General features: G+C 47.1%; 1 protein-coding gene across 1 annotated transcript in view; it reads left to right on the top strand.

The window, feature by feature from the left end:
* The window catches only part of GALNT14 (polypeptide N-acetylgalactosaminyltransferase 14), a 94,508-nt gene that overhangs the window by 42,166 nt on the left and 33,545 nt on the right, over positions 1-18,797 (top strand). The window contains exons 3-4 of the mRNA XM_038131500.1: positions 9,859-9,957; positions 18,596-18,663. Coding sequence (XP_037987428.1) covers positions 9,859-9,957; positions 18,596-18,663 — 167 coding nt within the window. The remainder of the gene's footprint in view (positions 1-9,858; positions 9,958-18,595; positions 18,664-18,797) is intronic.

The raw sequence follows: 18,797 nt of genomic DNA, 5'->3' as shown, positions 1-18,797 counted from the left end.
TGGCTTTCTTTCCCTATGAGACAGTTTTGATTTCATTTTAGAAATTCCCCACTCACACGTCCACTGCATTTTGCCAAGAAAAATGCGCTCACAAAACAGTTCTGGGTCGATTTGAAGTGACCCTTCCCTTGTCCTTTTTCAGTCCCTCCATTTTCCCTGCTTGCATCCCAGCCCTGTGGAGAGATGTTGTGTATTGTACTGAGGACTTCTGTGCCTGCACAGGGGGAGCCTCCTTCTGCACAGTCCCTGTGGGGATTTACTTCAGTCGTTGGTTCCCCCATGAGAACAGGCTTGGTTTTGGGATGGAAGTATTAGCAGAGCCCATGGGATTTCCCTTTTATTGTGCAGACTGGGGTGCTGGAGCAATAAGGGAAGAGAGTGCCTGGGGAGAAAGGATTAGGACTGGCACTCCAGTGTCTGTGCTCTTGGCTGAGTCACAGTGCCTTGGTTTTTTAAAGCATCCTTGCACCAGAGGGCACGGAGTGGACCAGAAGAATGTGTACAGCCTTTGAAGAGAGGGGTTTGCATCTGTTAATATCCTGTGGCAGGTCGGTTTGTGTTGAGGAGTAGCTGCTGGTGAGATGCACTGTTAGCCCAGAGTTGAGCTGCTGTCTATCCATCAATACCACGTGTCTCTCTCCAGCCTCCAGTCTCTTGCTCAGTCCCTTGGGAAATGGCAGAGCTACTACTGCCAGGGCTAATTATTCCTCAAGACAGAAGACATTTGATAAAATATTAACCTTTTTCAAAAACAGAGCCCCGGTTAATTAGCTCCACTTTTGTGACACATTCACCCAGAGATAAAAGCTCGTTCCCCAGATATCTGTCTGTGGAGCAGTGATCTTTCTGCATGTCCCTGTCACGATGGGGGACACAGAGGAGTGGAGGAGTAAGAGCTGGGAATTTAATAAAAGACAGTGACCTGCCAGTCACTGCGCCCTGAGGACAAACTGCTCCGTTTCAAGGTGAGCAATGCCTGGGTACAGGCGCTGCTGCTTTTGCTCAAGAGCCTGGAGCTGGAAACAGAGACAGAGTGGGTGGTGGGATCCACCTTGCTGCCTACACCTGGGCTGTGTCTGTGTTGTCAGTGCCACATCTCTGGAGCTTGAGTTTGGGGGCTACGTGGGTAGGTAGGGCTCAGTAGAGCTGAGTGAATAACAGTGTTTCAGTTCTTTGGTTATTTAAGAGAAAGAAAAGCCAAGAGATGGCAATTTCAGGATAAACCAAAAGCAAAGCTGTTGGTGAATCTAAAACTAAAAAGGCATGAAAACTTAAAGCCAAAGAGATTTGTTTTTCTCATCCTGAAAAGGGAGAAATTTCATTTAGATCTCAAATGTTTTTGACACTTTAGTCATCTGAAAATGACAAGCTGTATTTAAAAGCAAGTGATTTTGAGTATCAGATGAAAAGTACACATTGGGCTCCTGAGGAACAAACGATGTGCTGGAGTGGAAGTGATGCTGCAGCGTGTGTTGGCGGGTGCAGGAGCCTCTGGTGGGAGGCAGTCCCTGCACCAGGGACAGGCTTCTTCCAGTGCAGGGAGGGATTGGGGGTCTCTGACAGACCAGGACTCACTGTAGACCCAGCCATGGCCCTCGGCGTGGCTGTGCCAGCATCAATCAGTCCATGGGGGCACAGGATTTCCTTTTTAAACTCCAGGTGCCTCCTTCCCTGCAACAGACTGAAAGGTTCCTGGGGTTTTTATAGGGAAGAGAAACCCTTGCCTGTCTCAGTGGCCTTCAGAGGGTGTACCCACCTGAGCCACACCAGGGCCCAGTGATGATTTAGTGGGGGCCATCCCTTCATCACCAAGTGCTATAGCATTCCCAGGGTGCCACTGATCACCCTCTGCTAGAACCATCCTCTGCCTTTGACTGCTGTAACATATTGACCACTTGTCTTATAGTTATTATGTGCCATCGATTACTTTGATAACTTGCTCCAAGTAATTCTGACAGAATGAAGTTGTTTGTTTAACTCTCGTGCTTGTCTCGCTATTTCTATTGACCTAATATGTTTATGTGGGCTGAAATCAAAGTCAAGTATTAGTAAATAATGGAACTCATTCTCCAAGACTCGCTCCTGTTGATAATTAAGGCCATGAGACAGTTTCTTCCATCAAGCTCTTGTTTGGAATTTTCTTCTAGCCAGCACCTTAAATTCCTACTCCCATTTGCTGCAGCGAAAGGGCATTTTGTTTTGGGGTCATTTGGGTGGATTTCTGCTTTGAGCACTGCAGATCCCTACATGTTGGAAGTGTTTTTGAGCTGTCACAGCGTGGAGCTGCGTTTGTGCTTCCCCAGCTGTGACTATGGAGGTGTTGTGAGGATGGGGACTTTCTCTGCTTTGATTTGCCACGTGATGCCAGGAAGCTCTCTGGTCAGAAAGCATTCTCCCTAAGGAAGCTTTGCATCCAAAGTTTCAACCTTCTGAAATGTAATTTCAGGTTTTCCTGGATTCTGAAGATCTTTAATAATGGATTAGTGGTTTTCCATGAAGGTGCAATGTACCAGATTTTGCTTTTACTTCTACCAAGTGAAAAACTTTGCCGTCAGCTCTGGTATTCCAGTAAAACTGTCATCAGTTTAAAATTCTACTGAATTGTACTGGTTTTGTTCTCTTCTTTTCACTTTTGTTGGCTCCATTTTTCTTTTTGCCTCGGTTCTGAGAAAGGAAAGGTGGAGGGAGTCAAGAAGCAAGACAGACCCTGAGTCTGTGTGGAGGGCCCTAGAAGTCTGAATTATTCATGAGCTGCTTTCAAAATCAAGACACACAATCTGGTTTAACTTGTTTTTAAAGGCAGCCATGCTATTCTTTCCTTCCTTCTTAGTAAATTCTCTTTTTTTCCCTCTCCTTTTCTGAAGACAAAAACCCAGCGAAGTTTCAATGAATTATAAATGCATCTTCTCATCAGTTTTGAGGTTCACAGGCAGCAGCACGTCATGTGCACAGAAGGTTATTTTTGCCTTCTTGCATTTCCCCTTTTCCTCAAATTTAGTCGTTTGATTAATTTTTTAGATATCTATCTTGCAGGGAGAAGAAAGAAAGAGACTGAAAGAGGCAGTGAGTTAGAGGAAATATTAATTGCATGCTAGTCAAATCCAGCACTGCTTCAGGTTTCAGAAGCTGTGTAGAAAAATGTCCTTCTTGATGAATCCAAGGAGACTGATCTCAGGTCAGCCAGTGGTTAAGTTGCACCAATTTGCAGTACTCTACTCTTTTGTGCATTTTCTAGTATTTTTGTGGGGAAGGTGCAGACTTGGACAGGTTCCTCTGGGCATCTAATCTACAGCCAGAGCTGATTCACAGCTCCAGCAGATTTTTCCTGAGAGCCTTCTTCACAATTTTATTAAATTACATCTAGTTCAAGCCTGTTGAATAATTCTTTGTTAGCTCTGATGCTAACCACCAGTGAGTATTTGTTGCAGATGTGTCTCCTCACCCTGGCTAAAGCCCCTGTACACCCTGAAGTCATCTGCTCAACCAGGGATTCCTCCCTTTGGATCACCAGTGTTTCTTCCAGCCCGACAGCGTCTGTTGCATGACACCCAAGGGATTTTTCAGCCCCTTTTTAGGAATGCAAACCTGAGGCACATGCTAGTCCAGCACAGAGAAATCCTACTGACCTTTCTCAAGGGTATTTTTTCACTTTGGCAAGCCAAACTTGAGCTGGCATTCCCTGCAATCATGTGGCACTGCCAGCTGACATCTGACTCTGCGTCCTTTCTTCTTTCCTTTTGGCACGGCTGCTCTCCGGACTGCTGAGCCTTCCAGCTGTGTTTTCAGCCTCTCTTTGCTCTAGGCCTTTGCTCTGGTGCTTCAGTAGCACAAACCTGCTCACAGCCATGACCAGCCTGAGGTGGACCTGCAGGACCAGAGGGTCTGGAGCTGGTGGCAATTCCTGCCGCAATTCCTGCTTTTCCTGTTGTGCAGTGAAAGTCACACCTATGCTCTGAGCTGCCACGTCCATGCTCAGATTGTGGTGTGTCCTGGTGGAGCTTAGAGGCAACACCAGAGGGAATCTCAGAGCTTTCTCAGTAGGTCTTTGTGCCAAACCTGACCCCACGTGCAGGATGTGCCAGCAGTTATCTCACTGCTCACAGCTGTGCCCTGGGGAGGCCCTGGGTGCCATGGTGGTGCTGGAGGTGCACAGACCATGGCCAGCCCTCTGTTTGGCAGCTTCTTCCTGACTGAGGAGGTGCAAAGCATACCCAGAGAAGGAGCAGCAGATGCTGGCATAACTTGGGAATGCAAAGGAGCATTTTGAAGGTCTCTCAAAGCTGAATGAAAAAATACTTTGAGGCAACACGCAGGAGAGGTGGCTTGGGGAGAGCCAAGAAGCAAGGGTATTGATGGGAGGTGAATGCCATGGAGATCACTTGGCCCCTCTGTGTGCTCTGGTCAAGCAAATTCTGAATTGTTGTGTCCCATACTCTTGTATGAGACTGATGTGTTGACTGTGGCGTGAGCAGCACTTCTTGGATTTTTCCATCTCTGGAGGTCATCAAGTAATGATTTTTTGAAAGGTACTTTGCAGTCAGGCACAAGTCACTGGACTTAATGCATGGATAACTGCAAAATGCAGAAATAACTGGGAGAAATGCCAGAGGCTGTGTTGCCCAGAGGTGAGGTGAGGTGGTGCACGGTCCTGTCCAGCAGTAAGTTCTGTGAACTTCCTAGATTCCATATGAGCTGGCACATACATTGTTTTATAGCTCTATATCAAACCACATCCAGGGTTCCAATTTTTAGAGTATTTTTGTGGAAGTCTCCTAGGTTAGTTATTGGGAAGAAATTCTTTACTGTGAAAGCGATGAGGCACTGGAATAGGTTGCCAAGAGAAGCTGTGGAATGTCACATCCCTGGAGGCGTTCAAGTGTTGCATGAGATTTAGAGGAATGTGTTCTAGTGCAAGGTGTCCCTTCCCAAGGCAGGGAGTTGGAACTCGATGATCTCTGAGGTCCCTTCCGACCCAGCATAAAAAGAGGTGTGCAGAGCCTGTTTAGCAATGTTTGCTATTGGCCAGGACAGCTGGTTCTAATCTTTTCCTTTCCACTGACAACTCTTTCCTTGCCTGTGGTGGGTAGTGGCTTCCTTTCTCACCAGGGCCATAATTTTCATTTTCCTCCATGGGAGTAATTTTTCACACCTTGGGGAATGTCATGTGAAATCAGCATGGTTTGTCCATCAGGGCTGATGTGAACCCATCCTGTTGGTGATGGCAGGTCCCTGTCCTCTGGGCTGATGTGACAGCCCTGTGGCTGCAGAGTGCAGACAAACACAAATACCCTTATTTTGGATGCGTGGTGACGAGACCGTGTTCTCCCATGTGTTTCCAAGGAGAAGAGAGGAGCCAGCAGGGAGGTGAAAGATGGTGTAGCTCTGCCTGATGCAGCTGCTGTTTGAAATAAATATGCAGAGAATGCTTTGGAAGTGGTGAGCTGTGTTGAGGGAGAGTTTGGACTTCATGGAAAACGTGAAAAATTCAGAGCAGAGCTGTTGGCAGGTGATGGCTGTTGAAGTAGAGCAGAGGAATGAGCAGAAGCCTGGCAGGGGGAATCCAGGGGAGTGGGATGAGGATGATCATTTATGGAGGGAATTTAATGAGGCACAGGAGAAAAGAGGTGGGTTTTGAGAGGCACAGCACAGCATTGTGGACATGTGATGTTGGATGAGCCTGGGGGCACCAGAAGAGGCTGTGAAACAGGGTCTGATGCCTCAAGAGGCTGATCTGGAACCAGAGGCTAGACAGAGCTAAAGGAATAAAGTAGGTATTTATTAAAAGGCCTTCAGAGGATACGCCTTGGGCAGTACAAGAGCCTGGCTGAGGCTCTACCCAAGATGGATGCAAGATGGATGACCAGTCACACATTTTTACACTTTGATGAGTTTTGGTCCATTTACATATTGGGGTCCATTGTCCAATTACAGCTTCAGGTTATGAAGTCCCATCCTCCCAGACTGCTCTCCTCAATTTGCTGTTGTTTGTACTTCTTGAGCCTAAAGCTGCAATGGTGTCCTTGGTTCTCAGGCTGGAAAAGGATTGTTTTGTCTAACTAAACTGTGAAGAGAGCTTGCAAACACTATATGAAGTTCAGAGTCTCACACTAAGGCAGTACAGAATCTAAAAAATACAAAAGTTAAAACTACTGGCATCAGATCTATCTCTATTCACACTGATAATCTTTACCATTGTGCTGTGCAGCTGTGGTGGCAAGGTGGGCTTTGGTGAGGGACACTGGGAGTGAAATTTGCCATTTTTAAATGTAAGATGGGTTCAGATTCCCTGGGAATGGGCATGTGCTGCCCTGTCAGGAGGATCTCTAAGGACGGAGGGGCAGCTGTGTGTGGAGGCCACCAGCTTGTGATACCCCTCTGCTCACCAGCAGCACAAGGGCTGAAGAAGCTCAAGGAAAATATCTTGAGAAAGGGACTTCGGGGGCAATGCTGGAGTGTCCAAAGTTTGGGACTTTGCAGGAAAGCTTTGCAATTCCTGCCATGAGTGCAGGGCTCTGGCTGTCTGCTCCTTTGCCCACAAACAGGCACTGCATAATTTATTCCTGAGCAGCTAAAAGTACATTGGGAACCTGGAGATGTGCTGCTCTGTCCAACCTGGAGGAAGTATGACAGGCAACCAGTCCAGGCTGGGATTTTCCAAGGCTGATTTCTAAGGTGTTTGTAGCCAGACTACCCCTTTCAGAACTTCCTGGTTGTGCAATTATTTCCATCTTGAATGGAAAAAAAAACTTCCATCAACAAGTGACTCTTCCATCAAATGAAGTTTGACTTCTTGCATGAGGAAATAAGAATTGTTCTCCATCTGGATGCTCTCCCTGGGGTTTTTAGGGCAGGCCAGCCTGGCTTCTGTCTTCTTTCACCCCACCCAGATGCTGGGAGCCTGCAGAGGAGCCTGGCAGCTTTCCTGCTTGCACTTGCTGTGCTGGGATTGCTCTCCAGTCCTGCTGCAAGGTTTCAAAGCATCAAACTTTAAATGGTTTTAGCCAGTGAGTTTCAACACACTGCAAATACAGGCAGTGCAGTTACTACTTTTTTTAAACTTTTTTTTTTTACTTTTTTTTTAGCAATCTGAAAAAACCCTCAAACTTTCATTGGTTTCCTGAAAATGTTGTGGGTGTTGGTTTTGGTTTGGTTTTGTTTTTTTTCTTGGCAATTGGGTGACCTATGAAATACCATCAGCAGCACAAAGCGTTTATCCAGTGACAGCCTGAGGTAGCACAGGCAGCTTTTAGCAGGTTTATTTTCATTATTACAGCAATTTTAGGGCTGCATGCTGCAATTTTCACTTGCAGTGAGGTATTAAATTGAAATTACCCCAGATGTAATTGTCACACAAAATAATTCTGGACATGCTGGATTTAATGCTTTTCCAAGCTGTGGTTTTTATTACCTAAGTAAGTGCCAAAAAAAGACACTTGTAGTCAACAACTTAAACTGAAATCTGCCTTCCAGGGACCCAGGATGTCTAGCTGCAGTTACACTGGGGGAGTAAGGGGGGGAAAAAAGGGACCAAGAGGAGGAAACTTTGGGAGGGCTCCGGAAAGAAGAACCCAGGGGTAAAACCCTGGGCAAGGAGAGAGTCAGAGCCATGAAGCACCCAGGAGGAGGAGCCCTGGGAGGAAGATACAGCAGCTCTGCCTCACCCTTTGCAGGCAGTTTTTGGAGAGGCAAGTCCCAGCTGTGGTGTAGTGCTGGTCACAGAGGCAAAGCGAGGCTGGAGGTCCACAGCAGCATTGTTCTTGTCCTCGGGATGTGACAAGCCTCAATAGACAGAAGCCAGAGGTGAATTGCAGCTCTGGAGGTGCCCATGTGTGACATTCCAGCTTCTCCCACACGCACATTGCCTGGTTGAGCTGGTCTGGTGCGTCAACATCTGGAATTTTAGAAGCAGGTTGTTGCTCAGGAGGAGCCTGAGCCAGCCTGCAGCAGCCCCAGCACTCCCACCCGTGGGAGGCACAGACACTCCCAGCTCCTGCTTTCTTTACCAGCTCTGGGGCTGTTGTAATAGCATAAGTAAAGTATTGATGACTTTGTATTTTCCACTCTCGCTCGTTCTTTGCCAGAAATAGCTTCCCTTGTTGGCTCCACAGAGCCCTGCTGGAAGTGGGTGGAAGGACACGCATCTGGGAGCCATGTATAAATAGCACAGGGAGAGCAGCTGCCATCGTCTGTCCCTGCAGCTCCGCAGAGCAAATGGAGCTGAGCCTGAGCATGGCAAAACTGAGCAGCAGCAGCAGCTTGGGATGGCTCAGCTGGAGCAGGATACTGGGTGGTGCAAGGGCTGCAGTGACCCAGAGAAGCAGCTCAGGGCACGACCCAGTGCTGTTTCATAATTCAGAAACCCTCTGTTTTCAGCATCCCTGAGATGCAGTTTTGATGGATGAGCGTGTTGTCGCACAGGGCAGTGTTGCTGAACTTTCTCCTGCATATGGAATAGCTGTGCGACTTCGGCGTCCTTTGGGGATGGACCCAGAATTAGAATTGGCTCGAAGGTGAATTTCTGGTGTGGATGACTGTGCTGAAAGTACAGGGGAGTAATGGGAAACCTGCTTTTGGTCAAGTTCAAGCAGGATTTGGAAAGGGTTTTGGGTGAAACAATGCGAGAAAGCAGCAGCTAATTTAGCATGAGCTTGCAAATATTTTGTCCCACCCAAGATAGCATTTTTTTCCTTATCTTTGGAATTGTTTCTCCTGTTGTGCACTCTTGTTCACTTTGTAAACAATCAGAAATACAATTTCAAAATTAAAACATGGAAAACCTCTTTAAAAATAGTATCTGGAGCATTTTGGCATTTGAGAGGTGCAACATGCTGTTCTGAATAGCATAAACCAGCAATATCTGGCTGCTCTTACGTGCTTTCTCTTCTCCATATCCAATTTAATTTTTCCATCTGTTTTTACTTCATCTTGCAGGTACTCTTGTCCAGAACTTTTGGGGGAGCAAGCTGATGGTTTGTTGGAAGAGTGGTTGCTCAGTGCTCTTTCCTGCTGCATTTGAGGATGGTAGTGGTAGCTCCTGGGCAGTGACACAAGAGCAGACAAGTGGCATGTGGATGGCAAGGGACACGATGGCCGTGATGGAGAGCTACTGTTGTGTCATCTTAAGACCATCTTAAGGGACTGATAGGGCCCTGGAACGGGCAGCATGGATGTAAGGGGTATCTGGATTTTCTGAGCTGGGAATATATTGGTGTCAGTCTATAAAAGCCACAAATTTAATCAGCTAAAGGTCAAAGTAATTACAGAGTCTGTGACATTTCCTCCTGGGAAGGAGGCAGCAGGGGTTGTGGTTGTAGCCGTGGATTTTCACCTTCTGAAGGCTGGCTTGGAAAGTTTGAAATCCCAATCTTCCCTGTAGTCTGGTTATGCAATGAAGGCAGAATTAATAAGGAAACAATCAATTTAGAAACAGGGCTTGGCTTACCTTGCAGCTGGCTGTTGGGAATTGCTTCCTCAGGAGGCTGAGAGTGAGGCAGATGGGAGATGGAACTGCAGGGATGCTCTTACCTCTGGTGGTGCCATGAGCCTGGGGGACGAGAGAAGCCCTGGTGGGTAGCTGGGAAGCACTGGTTAGAGGAAAGGGCTACCAGCTGTGTGCCTCCCTTCTCATCCCTTCCCATTAATGACAGTTGAGTTTTTTGCTGCTTTAATCATCAGTGGCGTACTTGGCAGTTCCTGGACTCCTCTAGAAATTATTCACACAGAAAAAGTCTTATTTATTTCTTTGTAATAGTGGCCGGAGACCATTTACTCTTGGACTGTGCTGCCTGTGTTGGTGAAGTGAGCTCTGACTTTGAATTCCAGCACCTGAACAGCCTTTTCTGCTTTCTCCCTCCCCAGGTGTACGACTTTGCACTACAGCCAGGACCTCCCGCCCACCAGCGTGGTCATCACCTTCCACAACGAGGCCAGGTCCACCCTGCTAAGGACAATTCGGAGGTAAGAGCTCCTGGGGATCTCTTAAAAGAGGGTCAGTGGGCCAGTGGTTATCACAAATAAAGGCAGAATCTGTTTGCACTCACCACAGCAACAGGACCAGACCTGCCAGCTGTGGTCTCAAATGGAGACTGAGAGAAATTAGCCTGAAAGTTACTCTCTGAGAAGGAGGTTTTACAGTGGGATGATCAGGAAAGTGAGGAGCTGTGCTCCCTTTGCAGGGCCTGGCATGGGAAACTCTTTAGGGATCATCAGCAGATTGGACAGTCCTGGGCTAAGAGCTTTTACATCCAGCTGGGTATGAGTGCTCAGCTGTATTTTGGCCCAGCTCTCTAGGGACAGCTATCATTCTACAGATATCTGCTCCAGTGCTGCTCTGTCAGCTTCTCCAGTGCCCCATCCAGTGCCAGAAAGGCTTGCTAATTGAGCAGCCCTAATGACACACACGCAGACAGATTCTCAGGGATGCTTTCTGTACTCCTGCAGCGATGCGGTGGAGCACTCTGGGCATGTGGCCATTCCTTCATTTGTCGATTTGTTCTTGGCTGTATTTTGCTGTCGTGGATAGACTGAAGGCTTCATCTTCACTGCAGGCTTTTGAAATCTGTGTTTAATCCCAGTGTGTGCCTGGAATCTGCAGGTTCTCTTGTGGAAAGGTTGTGTCCAGGTCTGGGCTGGTGGGTTGCTCTGTAGCAAGCCTGGGTGTGCTGTGCTCTGTGCCTGTGGTGCTTTGCAGCTGCATCTCATGTGCACTTAGTGAAGGTCTGTGCCCTGCTGCAAGTCTTGGCTTTTAAACCCTGGCATCCCCAGGCACCCCTTGCCATTGCTGGTGCTGGTCAGACTGGGGTTGCTGGTTAGGGGGGCTTCAGCTGTGCCCTGTTCACTGTCATGTCTTTGCTGAGCTTTTCTCTCAGCATCCTTCTTCAGGTGAGCATATCCAGGGCCACAAGTGAGTTTGACAGTCCTGAAATTGAATTCCTGCTCTGCTTTATGGTTTCATGCCCAATCCTGTCTCCCTGCTTCACACTCAGTAATCTGTCACTGCTTTCTCTCTCTGGTTTGTGGGGATTTTGGGTGACACTGATGCTTGGTGCTGTGTACCACCTCCTCGATCCTGGACTTTCCCTTTCATCTTTACAGTGCCTTGCATAAGTTTGCCATTCTCCAGAACCAGTTGTAATTTGTAACAGAGGTGGCAAGTGCAGTCCTCTAGCTCCTGAAATATAGGGGGCTTAAAACATATGAAGTGCAGGGATGGATTTTAGCCTCATTTCTTCCCATAACTCAGCACCTGACTGTCCTGCCAGGTGTGATCATGAGTGATGTTGTCCCATGAGAAATGTTAGACCCATGGTACAGCTCTTAGGCCTGGATCCCTCATGTCTGGCTTCATTCGAGAACTGTTCACTAGAGTGATGGTAAGGTTAGAAGTACAGGTACATTGAATTTTTACTTATTCCTCGAGGTGATTGTCCTTTGAAGTTTCTTATTTCCAGCACAGAAAGACTTCCTTCTCTGTTTTCAATTTGCTTGACTTGATTAACTGGCTTTACTGCCTTCCTTACCTGGTCCTGTTTGATTTTCACCACAGCTTTGCCCCTTTGCACCGCTCCTTCTCTCTTTTGGGCCCTGGCAATTCCAGTGCTCATGTTTAATCTGTGGGGAGGTTTTCCCCAGCTCTGGGGACCCTTCTGAGCCCTCTTTCTTGTAGGTTCATCCCCTAACAGTTCCAGAGCCCCACAGAGCATACCCACTGAGCTGTACCACAGAGGCAAGCCCAGGCAGCATGGAACTGAGATGACAGCCTTGGGTCCCCATCTCCTCTGCCTGTCTCTGGGTTGAGATCCTGAACTCTCCTGGGCTGATCCTCTTTTTTCAGGTCCCCGTGGTTTGGAGGTGGCCTTTTGGCATCATGGTTCACCAATTTCCTCCTGGATGCAGTGCCTACAGGCTTGCTTTGATGCAGCCAAGCCTAGGGATACTAATCCTTGGTGGCAAGCTGGTGATGTGGCTCATGCTCTGTTCTCTGTAGATGTGGTTGTGCAGATATTGCCACCTTCCCTGCCTCTTTTTGGAGCCAGCTGAGGGCTCATCTGCCTTTTTAGCCTCTGTGGGTTAATTTGCTGTGCCTTCTGACTGCTTGGGGCTTTTTCTCTCTTGCTCACCAAATACTCGGTTTAATTAGATCTTCCAGATGACTCCATCCCACAGTGGCTGTAACAACATGGATCATTTTCCTTGGCCATTCAAAACAAACTCTGTCCTCCTGACAGTGCTTTGTGCCTTTTGGGGCAGTTTGTGGCCAACTGCTTTTAGAATCATGGTGGGTAAATTTAGCACCTGTTCTACCCTATTCTCCTTAGTACATGTCTAAAGTGGTATAACCCAGGTGACAGACAGGCTGAGGAACAGAGAGGTGATTTTTCTGTAGCTGGTGGAAGATTCTGTGTTGCAGACCTGGTTTCCTGAGTTCCAGTATGTTGGATTTTCCAGCCTCATTGCAGAATCAATGTTCTCATGTTAATTGCGATTCTCAATGTCAATCGCCCTGTCAGGAGCAAGAAATAGGACAAAGGGACATTTCTTGGCTTATCCAAAGCCATGGGTGATGGGGCACTGTCCCTGCAAAACGGGCACTCCCTGTGTAAACACAGAGGAGTGGCAGAGGGAAGTGCTGCTGAAGGCAGCAGGGGAGGGAATCTCCTCTTGCAGAGGTGACCACGTACCTGCTGAGCAGGGGGGATTTTGCTATTCCTGCAGTTTTCCTGGATGCTTGAGAGCCTCAGTGCTCCCCAAGTGCTGAGGCTGAGCTGTGCTGTAGGCTCAGTGTGTTTCAGGCTCTTGGTAGGAAGCAGCAACACGTGGCCTCCACGGCACCCCTTACTCAGGTCACGTTGGGAGCTCTTGGGAGGTTTCGTTTACGGACATTTTGCGTTGTCAGAGTTATTGAGAGAAGCTGGTGGATTGTGTTGAATAATGAATTCATTTAAAAGTTTCATGATCTTTTCTCTGACCATTTGCCAGCTGGAAGTAAAGCAGGGAAAAGAAAAAAAAAAAAGAAAAAGTAAATTTATCAAAGGTCCGCATCTCTGGAAATGGTGAGGTCAGCATTTATAAATGCATGTGCAACTGTGCTTGTGAATATGTACAACTGTCCAGGGAGCAGGGGATGGGTGTCATGAGAAGGGGAAATAGAAAATAGGAGAAGAGGACAGAAATGAGGAGATGGTCAAAAGCAAAGTAGTTCTGCAGAGTTTAAGTTTTTTTTTTTTTTTATTGTGCAGATGGTGAAGAAAGTCTCACTGGGTTGTTCTGACCACTGACTTTTTAATAAGTTCCTTGTCCCTCTGTGGTTCAGTTTCATGTATTTCAGGCTCCAGGGCTCAGTGCCTAAAAATGGTGAGAGTCTCCAACAGTGCATGAGATGGGACCGTGTGAGTAAACCCTAGGTGGGAAGGCAGGAGCAAGGGTGAAAATAAGCAATACAGAGGCATTTAAAAGAAAAAAAACCACCAAAACAATTATTTCTTCTTTCCTGTCTTTCCATCCTATACTAGCCTGGATTTAGCAAGGGAATCCTAATCCTGTCATGTGGATGACCTGCTGGGCAGATGGTGAGACAGTCCCGTTTACTCTGCTGAGTGGTTTTTATTTATTTATTCTTCAAACTTGCAGCTGGGGAGCTCAGGGCAGGAATAAGAAAACTTAAATTATTTACCTCTTGCTGACAAACCAAAACACATCCTTTGGCAGGAGTCCTGATGCAAGTGCTGTGAATACCACATCAAATATTTAGATCATTAATTAGCAGCGTGAATATCATGCCTTTCATTTTCCAGTGGTCATAGGTGAAAGAAGTGGTGTCCTGGGCAGCCAGCACCTCTCACCTTCCCCTCGTGCCACTGCCTTGTCTGCATCCAGACACATCTGAGACAGGGAGGTGACAAAGCCTCCTTGCTTAGGCACCATATGGAGTCTGTGCCATAACTGAAATGAGCCTGATTAAAGAAGCAAAAACAAGCCAGGTGTTGCACAGAAACTGTATAATTAGCACTTTGTGCTGACTATTTTTTCATTTCTTCTTTTCTTTTCTGCTTTTTGCTTAAACCCTGGACTTTTTTTTTCTCTTAATTTGCTAATCATCTCTCGCGGTGACTGAGTACACAGCCCTCCATGCGCTCTTACCTTTTGATGTTAACATAAGAGAACTCTTGAATTTCAAAGAGCTTGGTGGGTATTTGAAAGAATAAAATGCAAAAGCTGCAGTGTAATCAAAGCTCATTATGGTTATTCTTGGTGTGATGTCTTTCTTCCTACATAATTAGCCATTTGGGGTTGTTGAAGCAGTTCATTTTGGTGGGTATTTTCTCTCCATACTCTGTCTGATTTCGATAATTGTGACCCTTGGCCCTTTTCATAGTTCATTATCCTCCCAAAGGTGCTTTTTTTCCCTCCCAACAAGTCCTAATATGTTGCCATGGAGAGAATTAACAGGTTCATGAGTTCTCAAGGGTGGGTGTCCACAGTCACCTCTCTGTAGCAAGTGGGTCATGACCAAAACCGCACTGACTTGGTCAGAAGGTCGAAATTCCTTCCTGCAAACATTTTCCATATCTTACATGGTCTGGGTGACTTTTGCACTGGTATTTATTTGGCGATGAAATTGCTGGATCCAGTGTTTACCTCTGGGTAGGTGGAAAAGGATCCCAACAGATTCTTGAGGAGGATGGAAGAGGGACCTTACAATGAAAATTTAAGGTGAAATTCTCCATGGCTGTGTCTGCATAAGGTAAATAAATTGGAGTAAAGAAAGTTTCAGCATTGTCAAAAGATAATTCAGCAGCAAACCTGTTCTTATTAGGGTGAGTAAACGCTTTCTGGACTGGAGGCATGAGCTTTCATTTTGATGGTAACAGGTCTTTTGGCAATTTAAGGGAGAAGATGTTGTGATCTTTGGTGCAGCAGAACTTTAAAACTGTTTTGATTTGTTCAAATATGTCCATCACTGCAGTATATATCTACCTATGTTTGATTTCAGGGAAAGAAAATCTATAATAACAGAGGGACTTCAAAGCGCTGTAATATTGTCTTCTGATTTTTCCCATATAAAAGGGAAAAAAAAGCCATGCACAGACGTAAAGAAAGGAAAGTATTAAAAAAAAAAATCAAAGCTGAGCAGAGGCACAAGTAATAGAAAAGCCAGCTTTGAAATTTTAAAAGTGCTTTTATGGTCTATCTGAAAAAAAAAAGCAAACCAAAAACTGCAATATTGAAAACGTGGAGGATTTGATGCCTCTTTTTCCCATCCTCCCTGAGGAGCACTGCAGGAGGGGTGCTTACATTCTGTGTTCACACCATCACGTGGTATTATGAGGTTAATAGAGCACCAGGCAGAAAATGCATTGGAGACACAAATTTGGCTTTGCTGGGCATCTCTCTGTGCCTGCATCGAGTGGCCCCTGGCTTAGCAGCAGTTTTGGGGTTTGCTGGGGTCTGTGCTCTGCCTTGCAGGGGCAATAATGAGCTGAAAGTGGACAGCAGGTCCCATAGAGCCAGCCTCTGGACTGGCCTCACCAGGGTGAGTTGTTCAGGCCTCACCAGGGTGAGTTGTTCACTCGAATTTGGGGAAAGTGTTGTGTGGTGAGTGAGTCCCACAAGGGATGTGCTGGGAGAGGGCTGTGATGGTACAGGTGACGGGGTGCTGTGCCACCCACAGTGGTGTCTGTCACTAATCCCGTGGAAGGGTGGCAGTTTATGGAGGAGACCATGGAGACGTCCTTCCCTCGTGGGTCAGCATGCTGGCCTTTTCCCCCTTGCTCTGGTCAGTCCCACATATGGCCACTGTTGGCACTCGGGTGATTTCTGGGGTGGCAAGCCCAGGCACAGAGTTAGCAGCAAATCTAGCAACATCAAGAACCTGCAGCTGGGCTGAGACTGGGCTGCACCTCTCCCCAGCCCAGGCCCTTGGGAAATGGTCTATTGGAATGGAAATGGTCCTTTGAAATGGAAATGGTCTGTTTTCTTCCATAAGATGTTCTCTGGCAGGAGGTCCTCCAAGGCACTGAGCACTGCTTAGAGCCCAGGCCTGAGCCTACACAGCCCAATGCTTTGGTCGAGTTCTAATAGCTGGTACCAGCAAAAGCAGCAGAATCAGCCTCTTTGCAGCCACCTTCCCACAGAGTTAAGCCCTGCACTGCATTTCTGGCAGCCAGATCTGCAGGGGAGACCAAGCAGAGGCAGGCCTTGAATGTTCGAAGTTTCCCGCTGCCTCCTCCCCTCCCGCTCTCGGTGGGTTATTTATTTATTTTGCTGGCTTTTTTTACAAGCCTGCTTCTTTCCTGCAAGTTGCACAGAGTTAGGTTTCCAGGCAATCAACACTTGTTAAATATTCCACTGAGCATGATATTGCTCTCCTGTCTCTGTCTACTGATGCTCGGCTACGGTAATTTGCTGAACTCAGCTCTGGCGTACGGGGATTTCTAAAAAATAACAAGCCTATTAATAACAATAATTAAAAAACACTTGACAGGTGGAAACAGCACATCTAAATTGTTCTGTGTGCCCCAGTGGGAGGAGGGGCACTGAGGCACTTTTTCCCAGTGCTTCATTCAGGCTGTGGGTGTTGGAGAGATGTTGTTTAACTCTGCTTGGTACGAGCCAAAGTGTCGGGGTGGCCACGGCAGCTCCAGACTGTTGCTTAGGGGACAGTGGCTTTCTCTTCCTTCAAACCTTAGCATGCAAGGCATCTGAAGGGGGGGGAAAGAATGGCTTTTGCCAAGATCCTGAAACTGAAAGAGGCAGGGATTGTCTTTCCAGAGAAAGTAATTCTTGGAAGTGCTTTTGGAGGAGCTCCACAAGGGAGGTGCTAGGCTTACCTACTCTGGTCTGATAGGAAACCTCCTATTTTCAGAGGATTACTCCCTGGGGAAAAAAAAAAAAAAAAAAAAAAAAAAAACCAAAACAGCATGGAGTAAGGATTGATTATACGTGGAAGAAATTATTTCCTGTGAATTGCTCAGAGAAGTTGTACATGCACATTTACTTGAAGTGTTCAAGACCAGGTGGCATGGCGCATTGAGCACCCTGGTCTAGTGGAAGCTGTCCCTTCCCTGTGGCACTGGCATTGGAACTGGATGATCTTTAAGGTCCCTTCCAAGTCAAACCATTCTCTGATTCCATGATTCCATGTTACGCATCTGCCCTGGGATGTCCTGTATGCTTTCCAAATAAAAAACTGGTTCAGCTGTTTCTCTCTGCAGGGTTGTAATTCCAGCACCTGGAGGGGAGGGAGTACACCAGTGCAGGCAGAAGGCACCTGGCAGGGGGGAACCCCCTGGGTGGGGTGGCTGCATTTTTTGCCAGCTGGTTGGGTGGCTCCCAAGTTCCCTGGGGCTTCTGCCCTTTGTAGCTCTCCTTACTGTGGTCTGGACCGGGGATGTGGTTTTTCCAGACTTCCAGGTGCTTTTTTTTTTTTTTTTGAAAGAGTTTTGGGAGAGTGGGAGAACCTGTTAATAAGGATCTGGCAGGGCATCAGGGGCTGCAGGATTGGTAGGTGGTTGGGTGACTGCCCTCCTGTGCCACTGGGAGGTCTGAAGATCTGAAATTTGGGGGGAGTTTAAATGCCTTGTGGAAAAGGAACCATGCTCAGGATGAAGGCAAAGAAGTTTAAATGCTGTGAAACAGCACCTGCACAATCTGACTAGCATTATCAAAGCCCAACTCAAGCACTTAGGAGGCTTTTGGGATGCTCTGGGGCTTCTGCTTCAAGCAGACAGCCTTGACCCTTTGCTGGGGCAGGATTTTAAGCATGTGTAATAGCTACTGCAAGTCCGTGTCTTACATGTCAGGGTGGCTGCTGCACTGCTGTTTATTTGGAGATGAAATTGCTGCAGCCAATGCAACCAGTCCATGACCTCTGCACCATGAGAGAAAGGGAAAGAACAGGTCTAGATTTTTTAATAATAACAATAACAACCCTTGGTGGCTTAATTAAGGGAAGATTGTAGCTTTGAGCCATGTTTCAGTGTTTGTCTACACAGAGGGAGCTGTGAACCACATCCTCCAGCCTCTCTTTCTTTACTTGGGTGGGCTCCAACCCTGCTCTTATCCTCTCAGCAGCCTCTGCAACACAATCAGCTTGTGGATGAAATCAGGAGTTGTCCTGCCACAGCTGTGAGCTGTGTAAAGATGGGTTTGAGCTGGATAATTTTCTCTGTGTTGGCTCTGCTGTCACTGGACACCATATCATTAGCCCCAGAGGAGGTGAAGAGGTGATGGCAGCTTTGCTGTAAGTCTAGTTAGGAATCTTGGTGCAATTTGGGAAAAAAAAAATAAAGCCAGGTTTTCCTGGCTTTATGTGGGGCTCTGCTTTTGCTCACAAAGGTGAGAAGGGTGAATCTCAGCTATTTCCTAGGAATACAGAGCAGTTAGCTCCTAGATCAGGCTACAGGGAGCTGCTAGCCAGGCACTGTAGATTACTGGGGGGTGGTTTCTGGCTTCTTACCTAGTATATCCTTTCTGGAAATGCAAGCCTGGTCTTCTGTGCTTTGGCAGGGGGTCAGTTCCTTGGCTTTTCCAGTCCATTTGCTGGGTTGTTAAGTTGGTCAGGTACTGTCATGGATTTTCTCTCTTCATTCCGTAGCGTGCTGAACCGCACCCCAGTGCACCTCGTCCATGAAATCATACTCGTGGATGACTTCAGTGATGACCGTAAGTGACCCTTTCCCTGTTAAAAGCAAAGGGCCCAAAAGCCTGTGAGAGACTGGGATTAGCACTGAGACAGGGGAGAGTTTGCTGGAGTGGAAGGAAATTTAAAGCTCTGTAGCTGTGAAGAGCAAACCCCA

The sequence above is a fragment of the Motacilla alba genome, chromosome 3, assembly GCF_015832195.1.
Source record: "Motacilla alba alba isolate MOTALB_02 chromosome 3, Motacilla_alba_V1.0_pri, whole genome shotgun sequence".
Lineage (NCBI taxonomy): Eukaryota > Metazoa > Chordata > Aves > Passeriformes > Motacillidae > Motacilla > Motacilla alba.
The sequence above is the reverse complement of the archived record's forward strand: the minus strand, read 5'-3'. Positions and strand labels throughout refer to the sequence as shown.